At 35.6% G+C, this 17,105-nt stretch overlaps 1 protein-coding gene across 1 annotated transcript in view; it reads left to right on the top strand.

The window, feature by feature from the left end:
• The window catches only part of LOC148952056 (trypsin-1-like), a 95,341-nt gene that overhangs the window by 40,691 nt on the left and 37,545 nt on the right, over positions 1-17,105 (top strand). The window contains exon 4 of the mRNA XM_089089519.1: positions 5,458-5,620. Within this exon, the coding sequence (XP_088945645.1) occupies positions 5,458-5,620 (163 nt within the window). The remainder of the gene's footprint in view (positions 1-5,457; positions 5,621-17,105) is intronic.

The raw sequence follows: 17,105 nt of genomic DNA, 5'->3' as shown, positions 1-17,105 counted from the left end.
CACCTTTGTGAAATAAAAAGAAAGAAAAGTGGAAAATTTAACTAAACTATCAGTGAAATAAATTTAGAAATATATGCAGTCAAAACCATATCTTAATCCTGAAGAGCTTATACTGATATTAAATAAAAAAAAAAACAAGTTTTTTTTAACTGAAAGTAAGGAGCAACATTAAAACTTAAAACGAACAGAAATTATTCCGTATATGAAAGGGGCTGTCCCATTTTCAACACCTCGCTCTTTACGCTAAAGTTTTTGATTGTTTTAAAAAATAAACTTGTGAGAAAGAGTCAAACTTTAGTGTAAAGAGCGAGTTGTTGAAGAGGGGACAGCCCCTTTCATTTACATAATAATTTCTGTTCATTTTAAGTTTTAATGTCGCTCCTTACTTTTAGTTAAAAAAAAACTGGATTTTTATTTAATTTCTGAAAGTTTTTGAATTAATGCAGGTTTTGATTTTGGCTCACCGTACATCAATAATTCAAAAAAAAAAATTGTATATTAATTTTACTTTGTTTGGTCAAATGGCTTTCTCGAAAGTTGTTTAATTTTATTTACGAACGTTTTTATTAGTAATAAATATATGTAACTTACGAATTAACTTACGTAACGAACTTCTATATTCATATATTTTTAATAGGTATATTATGGGGTTCGCCTCCTAGCTCTTTACGCTAAATTTGAATTTTATTCCAATGCTTTAAAAATAACCCCTTAATCACAAATGCCATTAATTAGAATAAATAGCTCTTATAAAAGTACTAAAAAAAATTTAGCGTAAAGAGCGAGGTATTGACTAGGGGGCGACCCCAATCACATACGTAATAGTTTCTGTTCGTTTTAAGTTTCGAAGTTGAAAAGTTTTCAGTTGAAAACTTGTTTTTTAAATTTAATTTCTGATAGTTTTTTTAAATAATGCAGGGAAATCTGGCACCCCCTTCATAGCAATGTCCCTTCCCAATGAAAAATTCTTCCATGGAAAGATCTTCCGACGTAACCCCCGACCCCTCCCCCCCTACCAGCAAACGTCCCCCCTGAAAACGTGTGTATACTTCCTAATAACCAATACTATATGTAAACATTGGGCAAAGTTCATAACTTGCAGTCCTTCCCCCGGGGACTGTGGGGGATTAAGTCATCCTCAAAGATATAGTTATTATTTTTTTGACCATTCTGAACAAAATACCTATTTCAAAATTTTTATATGATGACTTTGGTAAAAAAATGATCGTGGGAGGGGGCCTAGTTGCCCTCCATTTTTTTGGTCACTTAAAAAGGGGACTAGAACTTTTAATTTCCGTTCGAATGAGCCCCCCGTGATATTCTATGACCACTGGGTCAATACGATCACCCCTGGGGGAAAGAAAAAACAAACAAAAAAAACAACAAATAAACACGCATCCGTGATCTTTCTTCTGGCAAAATACAAAATTCCACATTTTTGCACATAGGAGCTTGAAACTTCTACATTAGGGTTCTTTGATACGCTGAATCTGATGGTGCGATTTTCATTAAGATCCTATGACATTTTAGGGGTGTTTCTCCTTATTAAGGGGAAACACCCTTATTAAGGGGGTGTTTCCTCTTATTTCCCCTAAATAAGGCAAATTTTCTCAGGCTCGTAACTTTTGATCGATAAGACTAAACTTGATGAACATTATATATTTGAAATCAACATAAAAATCCAATTCTTTTGATGCATCTATTGGTATCAAAATTCTGATGTATCTATTTTTAGAGTTCCGGTCACTATTGAGCCGGGTCGCTCCTTACTTACAGTTCGTTACCACGAACTGTTTGATTTAGAGCTCATTTCGATAGTTAGATCGTAAAGGAAGAGTTAGAGACGCCAAGGCGCAAGTTGTTCTTCAGTAGTTGAAATTTTTTTGGGAGGATAGGAAGACAAGTCTTCAAACTAAGATTTGGATTCTGGAAACCATGGTAATGACGATTTTTGATTTTTTTTAAAATTGAAACGTTAATTATTTTTTTTGATAATTTACGTAACTGATGAGTCACAAATGGGTCCAAATCCTACTTCACCCAACATCGTGTTTCCAAACGTGTTTCCAAAGGTCTCTTTTGGTCCCTTCGTTTCCAAAGGGATCAAAAGTCCAGTTAGTAGCCTAGAATTTGGGCAAATAGCTCGTTTCCCCTCATCATCAGTTCGTAAATTGCTGGGCAAAGGGTAACTTGATGTCAAGAGGACTATAAGGCAGAGGAAAAATGTAAAAGTAATATCGAATCACCTACCCCCCTCCTCCCCAAAAAACAGCTGAAAAGGGGTAAGAAACTTTTTCTCCAAAACGCTTGAAGCTTACAACCATAAGCTCCTGGACTAAGGGAACTTAATGCACAAAAAAAAAGGTCGGTGTTGGAATATATATATATATATATATATATATATATATATATATATATATATATATATATATATATATATATATATATATATATATATATATATATATATATATATATATATATATATATATATATATATATATATATATATATATATATATATATATATATTAAGGGGACCGCAATTAGAAGCAAAAACTGAAAAAAAAAAATATAAGTTCGCATTAAAATGGAGCCACAATAACACCTATGAATTTTTTACTCTGAATAACTTGAACCTTAAAACCATAGTCCTCGAGAAAATGGACCCGTATGTACAAGCAAAATTTTGTTTTTTGAGGTATGGCCTCCAAAACAATTATGGCCCAAAATGGCCAATGTTGTTTTTTAGTTGGCTTGAGATTTTCAAGGATCTTTGCCCTGGCTGAGGGAAACAAACATTTTTGTTTGGAGGGGTGAGGGTATTTTATGGAACAATAAGGAGCTAATAATACTGTTGTCCTTATCAGTTTGAAAATGGCAGCCGTACGGCCCCGGGCCAAGAGGAGCCTATTATAAAAAATTGGTTAGGGGACAAGGTCCCGGCAAAAAAGGGGCCCGAAACTTTTCTGATCAGCTTAAGATTTATGTCCCTTAATTCTTTGAGCCAAGAGGAAACCAACCCACAGTAAACAATATAAAAAATTGGTTCCCCGAAAAAAGGCCAAAAAGGGACAAAAAATATTTTTTTCTGAACAGATTGAGATTTAAAGGCAGAAGTCCCTGGGTCAAGCGGACCCTAATGTACAAGAATAATTTTACTAGATAGGAACAAGGAAACCTCAGTAAAGATAACAACTATTCAAAACAATTTGCGCATTGAGTCCTAGTCCTAACCACAACAATAGGCCCCTTTTTGACTTGTGCCCAATCTGCTGCTACATACTAGACATATACACGGGACGAAACAAACCTAAGAGAAGAAAATATTTTGAAATTATCCGGTCGCATTGATTCATGACATACCACGATGGGTCAAACCTTGTTTTTCTGTAATTGGCTTGAAACTTCTAATTTTAATTCTAATTTTAATTAGAATGGACCAAGGGGACCTTAAGGAGGAAAACAAAGTTTGGAAGGAAAATTGGGTTGTACCGATTAGAAATTTTGAAATAGAAATTTAGGAGCCTTCACTGAGACAAAAAAAAACAAACTATAAAAACAAATCTGGTTGTATTTTTTTTATTACATCATAACCGAACCCTTTTGCATAAATTACCTTACCATACATTAATGAATTAGTTATTAAAAAGAAATAGTTATCCGTATTTAATATATTATTTAAGTTCCTTTAACAAAATAATGTGGATCAAGATCCATGTATATTTAAGGGTGTCTGCAATATGGGAGTTAGGACGGATTCAAACGTATAGAAGATCAAAAATAAGCGACGTTTTCAATTCACATGAATAAAAAAAAAACATTCCCATTCACCTTGGATTCTATAATAAAAATTTTATTAAAAATTTATTGCACAGTACTGTTACTGATTGAACACTTTATTCCAATTTTGCCCAAAATTTAAATCACTAACCAAAATTTTAGTTTTCAAACAGTTCGTGGTAAGGAGCGACCCGGCTCAATGGTAACCGAAAATCTAGAAAACGGTATTTTGATACCAACGGATACATCAAAAGAATCAGATTCTAATGCTGATTTCAAATATAAAAGTTTCATCAAGTTTAATCTTACCCATCAAAAGTTACGCACCTGAGAAAATTTGGCTGATTTTCGAAAAGAGGGGGAAAGACCCCCTGAAAGCTATAGAACCTTAATGAAAATCACACCATCATATTCAGCGTATCAGAGAGCTCTACTGTAGAGGTTTCAAGCTCCCATCTAAAAAAATGTGGAATTTCGTATTTTCCGTCAGTAGAACGATCACGAATACGTGTTCATTTTTTTTTTCCAGGGGTGATCGTATTAACCCAGTGGTCCTAGAATATCGTGGGAGGGCAACATAAAAAACGAACAGAAAATATTCAGTATATGATTGGGTTCACCCGCTAGTCAATATCTCGCTCTTGAAGCCAAAGATTTTTTAGTACTTTCATAAGAGCTATTTATTCTAATTAACGGCCTTTGTGATTAAGGGGTCATTTTTAAAGAATTGGAACAAAATATGAATTTTAGCTTATAGAGCAAGGTATTTAATAGGGGACGAACCCCTAATATACGTATTAAAATATATGAATATAGAAGTTCGTTAAGTAATTTAATTCGTTAGTTACGTATATTTATTACTAATAAAAAAAGTTCGTAAATAAAATTAAACAAGTTTTGAGAAAGCCATTTAACCAAATAAAAGTAAAATTAATAAGCAAATTTTGTTTTAATTGTTCATGTACGGTGAGTCAAAATCAAAACCTGCATTAATTCAAAAACATTCAAAAATTAAATAAAAAAAAACAAGTTTTTATAACTGAAATTAAGGAACGACGTTAAAACTTAAAACGAACAGAAATTATTCCGTATATGAAAGGGGCTGTCCCCTCCTTAACGCCTCGCTCTTTACGCTAAAGTTTGACTTTCTCACAACTCTATTTTTGAACATAATTTGCACTTTACTGAAAAAAATACAAATGGAATGTGCATAGTCAGTTTAGTATAGGCTACATATACTTATATTTGTTAATCAAAATGTTAATATTATTTGATTTATTAAAGTTATAAAAGTAAAAACATTTACATTTTTTTCAGTAAAGTGCAAATTATGTTCTGGCCTGGGGATGGCATATGGTTTTTGAGCCCTACTCATGTTAATTTCTGCTAATTTTGAGCTTGGATCGATTATTTATTGTAATTTCTGTCCGTTTTGGGTTTCATTTATTTATTGATGCTGATTTGTAGTAGTTTCACGCTTGGTATATTATTTGATTTTATTTCTGCTTATTTTTGGTTTAATGGAGTTCTTTACTTTTCTTTGAAAAACTTATTTCGTGGAAGAAGCTTTTTTAATTAAGCTGTAATAAAGGCGTTCAGGTACTTCTCAGACACTTATGACTGGCTGCATAGTAATGCAGCATGTAATTAATAGCTTTCCTTCGAATTTTACAGCCTGTGGAGTGACAAGAAGAGAGCAAAGAATTGTTGGAGGAACTCCCACTATAGTTTTTGCTTTTCCATGGATGGCTGGTCTTTTATACAAAGGGAATCTGTATTGTGGCGGAGCTTTAATCAACGATAGATATGTTCTTACAGCAGCACATTGTGTTGATGGGTAACATTTTTTTTTTTAGTTGTGCTGTTTTATTTTTCCTTATAAGATTTCAACTGCAGATTTTCAAAGTGCTTTTGTTGCTGGTACAGGCTCATTGTTCAGCTTGCAACTTCAATTTTCACCAATCTTGGCTACTTATTTAGTAGGATTTTAAACAAACTGAATATCCCGCTCAACCAAATTCATGGGTGCCGGTAAGGGATACCAGGGGGCATTGACGCCCTCTCCCCTTCGAAACAAGAATACATTTGAATAACAATGAGAAACAAGAATGCATAACAATGAGAAATATTCTCATTTAAGTCTCGTTAAAAACAAAGCTCCTGGTAGCACTTGCCCTGGGGAAGTTTCCCGGAGACATCATGGCTGCATTTGAACATTATTAATTTAAAAAACAAAGTTTTTCCGAGGGAAGTAAAGAGCGAAGTTGAAACTTAAAACGAACAAAAATTATTACTTCACAGCCTGTCTAACATATATCAATAAAACTAATGCATATAAATCAACTGGTGATATTGCCCTTGATTTGCAGGATTACAGAAAACTAGTGCTTTACTGAAAACACAAAAGCCAAGTATAAAAAACAAGAATATTAATTTAGAAATTAAAATTAAATACGTAGCCTCACAACAACAAAATAATTTATAACGCTTTTCATCATTGCAACTTTGAGTGGTTCCAGAACCACATGCCTACGCTTCTCCAACCACTAAGTGGCAAGGGGTTGTGGTCAGGGGCTTAATTTGTTACGGGGCAGAGGGGGAAACTTCCCCTCCCAGAGCTAAGTTTTACTCCAGATCCATTTCCCCTCTCCCAGCTGAAATTTAATTTCTCCAAAAATGTTGTCAAAACTACGACAAGCCTGCACAATTCAAGCATCCAGTGAAACAGGTCAGTTTTCTTTAGTACATCTTTACCTTTTTTATTACTATACAGCTAGTTTTTCAGTTTTCTCCGTCATTTTCACCTGATCTGGGAAAATTGGCTCCAACTTGGACCCCCTCCCCCACACACACAGGATTTCGACAAAATTACGCCATTTGTTGGGGTATGGATTTAGTGATTTACTCAGAATGCTAACCCTGAACGTTGCTAACCATGAACTGGATTACCACTATTCCCTTTTGAATCAAAATGCTTGACCAAATACCTTCCTGGGACATGCTTTGAAAATGAGTGCTTCACATTTACATAAACAGTGTATTTATCTGAAAATGATCGTATAGAAGGAAGAAAAGCACGATTAAAAAAAAGAAGACCCTAGCAGGAATCGAACGCAAGACACTCTAATTCGAAGTCGAACGCTGTACTAACCACGCCTCTAATAATCTAATTTTAAATACTAGTGTTTGTACCTTAATTGCGTAGCTTATTAAGGGGGCTTAGAGGAAGAACATACGAGAGGTGTTCTTGCAAACCTCCAGTTAAGGGTTTTGGACCATAATTATTACAATGATGATATCGTTTTATACTTTCATGCTTTTCTACTTAAGAATTGACATCAAAAGTGTTGCATTTAGTGCTATATCATACTTACGGATGACAGAATTGATAAACGTCATGAAGATATGAGCAATAGTGTTCAAATGAGCATTAAACGTCACTCCAAAGAGTATGGGTAACTGATATACCCATACTCTTTGTGTGACTAAAAAGTTCTGCTAGCCCACTAGCCCCAGCTTTTTCACTTGAAACATCAGAAATGTCTCAAAGGTGCCGTTTTTAATACCATTTGGAGTTTGCTGATTGTTAAATTTATAAGAAGCACGTAGATATGAGTAATATCTCTTATATGAGCTATTAAAAATCTGTCTAGACACCAGCGATACCAATACACCGAATAACAATAAGTCAATACCGATACGTGTGATATCAATACGTCCGATACCGTACCATTCCTGAATCAGTGTCAGATGGCAAGTTTGTTTTCACTAGGTAGTTTTTTCTAAACGCATTTTATAACTTTTGGTTACTATGGGCTGTGGTTCGCTCTTTATTAGGTTGCAGCTACCGCTGCAACCATGTTGTGCTTACCTTAAAAAGTTTCAACTTCTTCATGAAACAAATACTATTTTCACCAAATACAATTTTGTTAGATCATCTCCTTATGTTTATGATATATAAGCTAGGCATAAACTGTAACAAACTGTCAAGGTTCCATATCAGATTTTTTATTTTCCCTTTGTCTCAAGAGACTAGCGCTTTTGCTTAAGGGTAAACAGCGCTTTTGCATGCAAATGCGGATTACTCTTGCCCCAGATGTAACCTAGGTATTGAGGATGTCGCCCATATTCTCACCGAGTGCCAGAAACTTTCTATATTAAGGTAAAAGTTTTTTGAGGGTGTTAACTTGGTGTTCCGGGGGATCCTTAAAACGACTGTAAAAAGGTCAATCAGGCAGTTATGTAGGTATGTAAATGAAGCGTTGACATCAATGAGTGAAACTTGATATTTATGTTATTTTTCTTGTGGAGTGTAATTAAGAATACTGTTCTGTATGGCCTGTTTTTTGGCTTATAATAAATTATTATTATTATTATTATTATTATTATCATACCGCAACGCTATGAAAGCAAAAGTGTTTTTAATTGTTCAAGATGAAGGACGGTAATTCCTCTGTACAAAGGCGGATCTAGAGCAAAATCTTGGGGGGAGGGGGGAGTAATGCGGCCTGGATGCCAATAATTGACAAAATTGACAATTTTATTTAAAAAAGAAAAAAATGGATAAAGGGTGCCAAAAGAATCTTGGGGGGACGCCAGGTCCTCCTGGATCCTCTCATACACGGTTTCCGACCATGCTAATTCCAATGGTGCACTTTTAATTTTATCTGATGCCATTTCTTAGGGGTCTTGGACAACTTTAGTTTCAAATATTGGGAAACAATAGGAAACGTTGGAAATATTTGAAAAACATGATCTAAAAAAACACCCGCTACTGATATGACCGATCCCGGTACCTGCCCAATGCCGTTACACCCAATAACAAATATGGTCATACCGATATGACCGATACAGATACAGCGTACAACCCTTTCCCCAGGGTCTATGGAAGATCATATCATCACCAAAACCATAGATATTGGACCTTTTAACTATGGGCTAGTTGCCCTTCAATTTTTTGGGTCACTTAAAAAGGGCACTAGCAAAATTAATTTCCGTTCGAATGAGCTATTTCACATCTATCTATGATGTACTGGTCACCCCTAAGTCCTACTAAAAAGAAAAAAAAGAAGAAAAAAACGGGAGAGATCAGTGCTACCCATGCAAAAAAGTTATTTTCCTTGTTGTTCAAGGAGGGGGACTGTAATTTCCATATTCGAGGTTTGCGACCACGCTGATTCCAATGGTACAATTTTGATATGACCAGACGCCACTTTCAAGGGGCTTCAGGCTTTTATTGAAATCACGATAAATTTCTTTTAGTAATAAACTTTTACTTTTAAGACGAACCGAAATAATAGTTACCGTTCCTGAATCAGTGTCAGATGGCAATTTCTTTACTAGGTATTATTTTTCTAAACGTGTTTTTTAGTTTTTGATTACTATGGACTGCGGTTCACTCTTTATTAGGTTGCAGCTACCGCTGTAACCATGATAAATACGGTAGAGCCTCGTAAATAAGCAAAGAACAGCAAAATGGTTTGAATTTAAAACATGAGTAGCTTCAAAATTTCAACCTGTTTGAGCTACATTGCACCTCAAGGAAATGCAAATTTTTCTATGATATTTTAATCCAACCAAGCTATAACTGTAGCTTATCCTACTGCAATGGGGAGGGGGTTTTGAGCCTACTGAAAAAAACTGTTTATCTGGTAAAAATGTCGAATAACACTTAAATTCTTGATCATAATGATCAAATTGGTGATTAAACCGCATAGAACTTGTGATCAGGCACGTATGCCAGATGTTTTTACTGGAAGGAGGCCTAATAATGTTTTGTTTTTATAATCTGGATAAAAAGTGCCAAGAAGCTCATGAAAATTTAGGATTTAGGGGGGTAATCCCTGAGCCCTCCCGTTTTCATGTACGCGCCTGCTTGCAATTTATATAAGATATTGCATGAGTGAAAGAGAAGATATCCAAAAAGAACAGTTTGAATAAATATAAATAATGAATTAAGATAGCATGATTGTTTGTTATTCCTTCAAAAAATTTTTACTAGCACAAAACGCTTAATTTTGTGTATAGTCCAAAAAGCTACGCAAAACATAGCCTTGTATAGTGCTGCTACCGAGCTTAATTCCTAGCATAAAATCCAGCTTGTACCTTTACCATTATGCATCTTTAATGCTTTTATCCGACTGGTAGATTCAGAAATACTGGAAAATCAGTCTCCCAGCCAACGAATATGGTCGCTTGACATGTAAAATTTTGTTGTTAACTTTTCTTCTTTTTCATCAAGCAGAAAATGTAGACTGTTTCTTCTGAGGAAAAGAACTTTCAAATCAAGAAAGACAGAAAATATGGTGGTGGCTGTTATAAACAGTCTATATTTATTAGGGTTTATTTTGGTGTCGTAAAATGTACCTTCCATTTAGGAAATAACCTTCTGGTAAGATAAGATTTATTATTGAAAAACTGCTATTACAAGCCCAAATGAACCGAATTTGCACTTAAGCGTCAATAAAAAAAAAAAAATTAAAAAAACAACCAACAACGAAAATAATTATAAAAGGGTCAATATCAAGTACATAAAATGTCAAAACAATTAAAACTCGTAAAACTAAAAGGTCAATGCCGAATCACCAAAATGTAAAAACGAAGAAAACTCATAAAATTAAAAAGGGAATAAAATAGAAACAATTTCGTTATGCGACCAAAAAATAGAAAGCTAGAAATTGGCAAAATGAACATTAAAATATAAGGTAAAAAGAGAGTAATGGGGGGGGGGGAGGAGCTTCACTGATAAAATATGTCAAATATATAAGGGATGAAAGTTTTTCTATATCTTTCAGTGAAAACTTTTATTAGGGCACGAAGGGGGATTTTTGCTGAAGCAGAACGAAGGAGGCAGGGTCGAAGGGGTGAATATTGACTAGGGACAAGGGTAGTTGTCCAAGAGTTATCAAGGTTATTGGTAGGGCAACGCAAGGAAGATAAGATCGAATAAGTTTCTCTTATCTAATCGCTGTATACTCTAAAAGCTTATCAGTTTTTCCATCACAGTTTTTTTTACAAGTCGGGGGAAGGTTTAGACCGCGCAAGACCCGTCAAGGGTTATTGCTCATTTTACGAGGTAACAAATCTCAATTCAAGCATTTGTGCTAAACAGAAGACGTGTAAGATATAACATATTGTGTAAGCACTTAAAAGAATGGGTGCTATGAAATACATTACCAGAATACCCAACTAGTTTATAATCAAACAGAAACCCTGCCAAAACTGTGAAAACTTCTTTATTTGTTCTTGGCAAACTTTCGTTGAATAAATTAGTCATGGTGACCTTGAGTATTATTTTACCTTATTGTATTTTATAGCATCCACTCTTTGCTGAACAAACAAATTTCGTATTATTTTACCTGATATGTTTACCTTACTTTACCTTACTTTTCACCTTCCTTTTACCTTACTTTTACCTTACTTTTTTATTGCGTCCTCTCTTTGCTGAACAAACAAATTTCGTATTAGAAAGCAGCTCTCAAGATCCAACGAAGAAAAAAAAACACCACAAAACATATAAATCGTAGAAAGTAAAAATTAGAAATAGCATGTAGAGTGCTAAAAATATAATATTAGAGGGAAAATTTGACAAGAAAGAAAAAAAAAACTTCTTCTGTTTTTGATGCCAAGATACAATTCAATGACGGTACACACTTACATGATCGTTTAGCATCAAGGAAGAACAGCCAAAAGACACAGAAGACTTCCACCAGAGGCCCTATAAGGTCTATCTTTCAATAGACTGTGTAACCTTAGCAAGTGTAATCTATTGTGTTTTAGTAATATACCTTAGATTAGTAAGTGTGAATATCGAATTGATCAAATTGAAAGACAATATGGCACACAGTTTTCCAAATAACGATAGGATAAATAAACGAAAAAAAGTCTACATGCAATGAAACCTAGATGGGCTCGTGCGATTTTTAACTAGGCTCGTTGGCGCCCTTTCTACAATAATGCAAGAGCTGAAATGATTGATAACGCGCTCTTAAATAAAAGAAAAAAACGTACGAAATTCGAGCTGACCCAATGGACTGTTTTGAAATAATACACCACATCAATGAGATGGATACAAATTTTGCATTTTTGGTTACGGTAGTTGTGTTCAAACAAAATTGATGTTATCATTCAAACCTCTAAATAAAACATGTGAGAAAGACATAGATCTTGCTCACGGTGTTCTAAGATAGTACAGTAATAATACGAAAAAAAAAAATGCCCGAACCAGGAACAAATTGATAAAGTAATGCTTTCTTCACCATCCGGACCAAAAAAGCGCTGAACAACACATCCAAAATCCCCGTCTCTAACCCGTTGCGAAATTTGTTTTTTTTTCGCTATTTTCGTTACATTTATTTTTATTTTTCATGAAAAAATGAAGTGTCACGAAATGAGTGGTTGATATGTCCAGCTGTATCAGAATTTAGAGCTGAAACCGTCTCTGACGTTATTTTTTCTTATAAACGTCAAAAGAAATAAAAAATCCATCTTTAGTAAAAAAAAACAAAATTTCGCTATTTTTGACAAATGATATCTGTTTGGGTGGGTGTTTTTTTTTTTTTTTTTTTTTTTTTTTTTTGTTTTGTTGTTTTTTTTTGTTTTTTTTGTCCGTCCGTTTGTCTTTTTTCAGTATACATCCAGATCTTTTCAAGCTAGTGTGAAAAGCTTGAGTCGTCACATTCGTCACACTTTGTCACGCCAGTCGTCACATTCGATCAGCCACTTTGGTGGAAGGCAATAAAGATTATCTAGCCCGACGTGTCAAATGAGCTGGACAACGTTATCATTAAACTCGGAGGCTTTCATTTGATGATGAGCTTCGTCAGATGCATAGGGAACCTGATGCAAGACAGTGGGCTCAAAGAAATCTTGAAAATAGTATACGCACCGGCAACGGTACCACATATACTCTCTGGGAAAGCGATTTCTAGAGCTATTAGAGGTCACATTTTCGTGAGCTCGGCTCTCTACGCTCATCTTTTAGGACAAGATACGGGAAGTTTGGATACTTTCGGCCTTGAGAAACTCTTCAACGACACTCTTGAGGGAAAAATGTCTCCCAGAGACCTTGACGAAGCACCCGAGCTGGGACTACTGAAAAGTATTATCAAACAGAAGATTGAAGACCTACGAGATCACCGAACAGCAAAGCTCTGGCTGCAGTACCTTGACATGGTTGAAAAGCTTCTCAAGTTTATACGTGCCGAGAGACTGGGCCTGCATTTGCAGGTTGCAGACGAAATGCTTCCCTAAATAGCCTTATCTGGACACAACCTTTACGTGAAATCTGTCTGGTTGTACATCCAAGAGATGACTGAACTTCCCAGTCGTCACCCAAAAATGTTTCAGATGTTCAGTGAGCAAGGACACACGATTAGAAGGTCAGATCGGCTCTGGGCCGGCCTCTCAGCAGACTTAGTTATTGAACAAGAGTACATGCGAAGCCTTAAGACATTAGGAGGGCTCACTTGTGGTGGTGACATTACTGAAGAACAGAGACCGATTTGGATTCTATCGAGGTCGGTGTGTCTTGAGGTTAATCTGTTGATGCAGAGCCTGACGAATATCGGCTACTCTACAAGCGAGCAGCATCGTGACTTGAGTCTGAACTGGCAAACCCGTGACTGTGAAGATACCGCGAAGTTGATAAATTTCTTCGAAGTGTCATCCCCATTCAAAGGCAATATACAACTGAGAAACGTTGCAAATTGAGTAACTTCATCTCCAGGCGTGAATATTGACGAAGCCGAATCTTCTGGGAAGAAAATCTTAGACAAGATGTCAGAAAAGACCTTGAAGGAACACTACTACTACTACTAACAACTCACCGCAGCACCAAAACGCCTGAGGCAAACACAGCTACGCAGGCTCCTCCTCCACCCCAATCTATTCAAAGCCTCCCTTTTTACACCCGCCCACGAAGTTCCCATTTCCTTCAAATTTTTGTTTATGACTTCCTCCCACCCCAGACGGGGACGACCTGCTTTCCGTTTAGCCCTAGACGGTTGGCCGAAAAGAACAACATTCAGCAATCTGTCATCCTTCATCCGCACAAAGTGCTCTAGCTACCCCAACCTTTCTTTCCTTATAGCCCTAGAGAGCGGTATTGAACCACATTTTTCTTATAGCCTATTGTTTGAAATACGGTCAGTCAGCCGGGTACCCAGAACAATCCTTAAGCAATTTCTCTGGAAAATTTCTCTAGCAAATCTTCATCCGCTTTTCGGAGCGTTCAAGCTTCAGAGCCATATTTGACCAGTTTCATCACTGTAGCTTCTAATATTCTAATCTTGGTTTGCAGACTTATCTTTCTATTCTTCCGAACTTTTTTTAACTATGAAAAAACACCCTGAGCCTCGGCTATTCTACTTTTAACATCTCCACTGCTCCCACCATCCTTAGTAATAATACTACCAAGGTAAATGAAGCTGCCCACCTTATCAATCTTTTCATTCCCCAGCGTCATCTTTTCATCTTCACTTATTCCTAGTCTTAGTGACTTAGTCTTCCTACCATTAATTTTCAAACCAATTCTAGCACCCTTAACTCGCAAAACCTCTAAAACGTCATTCATTTTGCTCACACTTTCATCTACGATGCTTAAATCATCAGCATAATCCAAGTCCAGGAGACTTTTTCCTCCCCATTTGATTCTGCGGTCTCCCATTGCCTTTCCTGTGCTCCATAAAACAAAGTCCATCAAAATAATCCATATAAAGGAGGATAGAACACAACCCTGCTTAAATCCTGATTTAATACAAAACCAGCTGCTAACCTCATTTCCTTCCTTAACCGCAGCAGTGTTATTTTCGTGCATAGCACTAATCACTTTAATGTATTTGTCTGGTATACCATACAAAAATAAAACCTTTACTAAAGCTCTCCTATCAACAATTGATAGAATTTTTGATGATGATATGAATTTTTCAGTTGCGGAGCGCACCGAAGCTCAGTTTTTAGGGACACTGAGTAATGATATGGAAAAAGTGGAGAAATTGCTAAGGCTAAACAAGTTAAAAGTAAATCACAGCAAATCGGGGTTTGTTGTTTGGGCCAGACCACCTTCATATTACCCCCGGTAGCAAGAGCTTACAGTAGGAGACTCGACAATAAGACGTCAGAAGTCAGTGAAATACCTAGGCGTAATAATTGATGAAACACTAAGTTTTTCAGAGCATGTACAGTGTATATAGTCGAAAGTAGCAAGAAATATAGGTATGATAAGGAAGGTAAAGCATCAGTTTCCGCAGAAAGTTTTGCGTCTTTTATGTTTCTCATTAGTCCATCCTTATTTACTATACTGTTGTTCTGTTTGGTCTGGAACATTTTATGCTCACCTGAAACCTTTGTGTGTACTCCAGAATTCAGCTGTGCGTGCTATTTATGGAGTCGATAGACATGCCTCAGTTAAAAATATTTATCTGCGAGTCCGTATTTTACCGTTTTCAGGGTTGTGCTTATGCTATAAGCTTCAACTAATGTATGATATTATTAATAATATTGCTCCAATGTGTCTTCGTCATATGTTTGAGACAGCTGCTGATGTCCATGGGCATCTAACGAGACAGTTTGGTATGTATTGAAGGCCAATTAGAGTGTTTGCAAGGTCTGCTTTCTCTGCTTGTCATATTCTTTCGGTGCTGTGGTTTCAGACACCATCTTCTATTAGGGATATTGTTGAAAGGTCTAACTTCCGTGAGCAGTTGAGGCACCATTGCCTGCAGGTTGTTTATGAATTCTAATTTTTTTTTTCTTAAGTAGTTCTATATGTTTAATATATTTTATACGCTTTTTTTTGTTTTGTTATGAAATAGGAATCCGAATGCACTGATGTATGTGGATGTAAGTTTTTTTGGAGTTGCAATACAAGCCCAGGTTACTGGGCTTCATACTTTTTTGTTTATTTTTTTTGTGGATAAATTATATCTCCATTGAAAAAAAAAACAGAATCGAACGCTTGCTCATAATCTATAAAACTGAGGACCAAAGGTGATTGACAACTCAGGAACTTCTCAATTATTAACCTAAGAGTGAAAATTTGGTCGACACATCCTCTACCTTTTCTAAAACCACATTGTTCTTCTCTTAAGACTTTGTCTACAGCATCTCTCAGTCTAAAAAGTATCATATTACTATGTAATTTGCTACCTACAGAGACCAAACTAATACCTCGATAATTACCAAACTTACTTTTATAACCTTTCTTGTAAAGTGGCTTAATTAAGGTTTTCCTAAAATCATTAGGTACTTCCCCTTTTCAAAAATCATATTCACAATCTTCAGTAACTTATTTCTAACCTCAGAGCCACCATATTTAAGAAACTCATTTACCACCCTATCAGCTCCTGGAGCCTAATTATTTTTTAATCCTTTTAGTACTGTTGCTAACTCCCCTTCGCAAAACAAATCTTCCTTCACATTCAAGGTATCACAAACTTTTTCATTTTCCTTTGTATCTTTTCCTGTAGAATTATGTTAAGTGTACATAGTTTCAAAATGTTTGGCTCATTCTTGGGCAGTTTTTTCCTTATTGGTAATTGCAGTTCCGTTTCTATTTTTAACTGGGCCAAGTCCGGATTAACCATTTTTTATCCTTACATGAGCATACTAATAAGGTTTGTTAGTATAATACTTGATAGCTGAATCTTCCAGTTCTTTAGCAATTTATTCATGGCCGCCTTCAATGCACACCTCCTTAGTTCAGATTTTATTACTTTCTTCCCTTCCTTTACCTTCCTTTCGTTTTCGTATGATCTATCACTAAGATAATTCTTATACAAGTCCCTTTTCCTTTTTATTAAACACAAAGCTTTTTCACTAATATTCTTAACTGCAGTTCTAGCTTTCTTCCCTAATACACCTCCAGCAACTTCACAAATTATTTTTCTAAAATTATTCCAACCATCTTCCACATTATCAAATATTAAACTCTGGAGTTTAGTATTCAACTGTTCCTGGGAAAGTTTCTCTCAGATTCTCATCTTCGAGTCTGCCAACATCATAACTTCCCGGAAGGTAGTTACCCTTCCGATATTTCAGCTTTAAATTAACCCTTGACACTACTAGATGGTGATCTTTATTTTTAACATCAATAACGGCACTCCTATATACCCTAGTATCTTGTGTTGATCCTACCAGTCTTCGGTTTACTATAACATCATCAATAAGGTTTTCTGTCCTACCATCACGTGAATACCATGTTAACTTATGAGCCATTTTATGACCAAACACCGTATTGGTTATAACTTGATTGTTATACCTACATAATTGCAAAAGTCTTTATCCATTACTGTTTTCTTTTCCTACACCAAATTTACCTAGGC

This window comes from Artemia sp. Qi Xiang Cuo, chromosome 5 (genome assembly GCF_049724085.1).
Source record: "Artemia sp. Qi Xiang Cuo chromosome 5, ASM4972408v1, whole genome shotgun sequence".
In the NCBI taxonomy this organism is placed as follows: domain Eukaryota; kingdom Metazoa; phylum Arthropoda; class Branchiopoda; order Anostraca; family Artemiidae; genus Artemia; species Artemia sp. Qi Xiang Cuo.
Note: the sequence above shows the minus strand (reverse complement) of the source record. Positions and strands in the feature narration are given on the sequence as shown.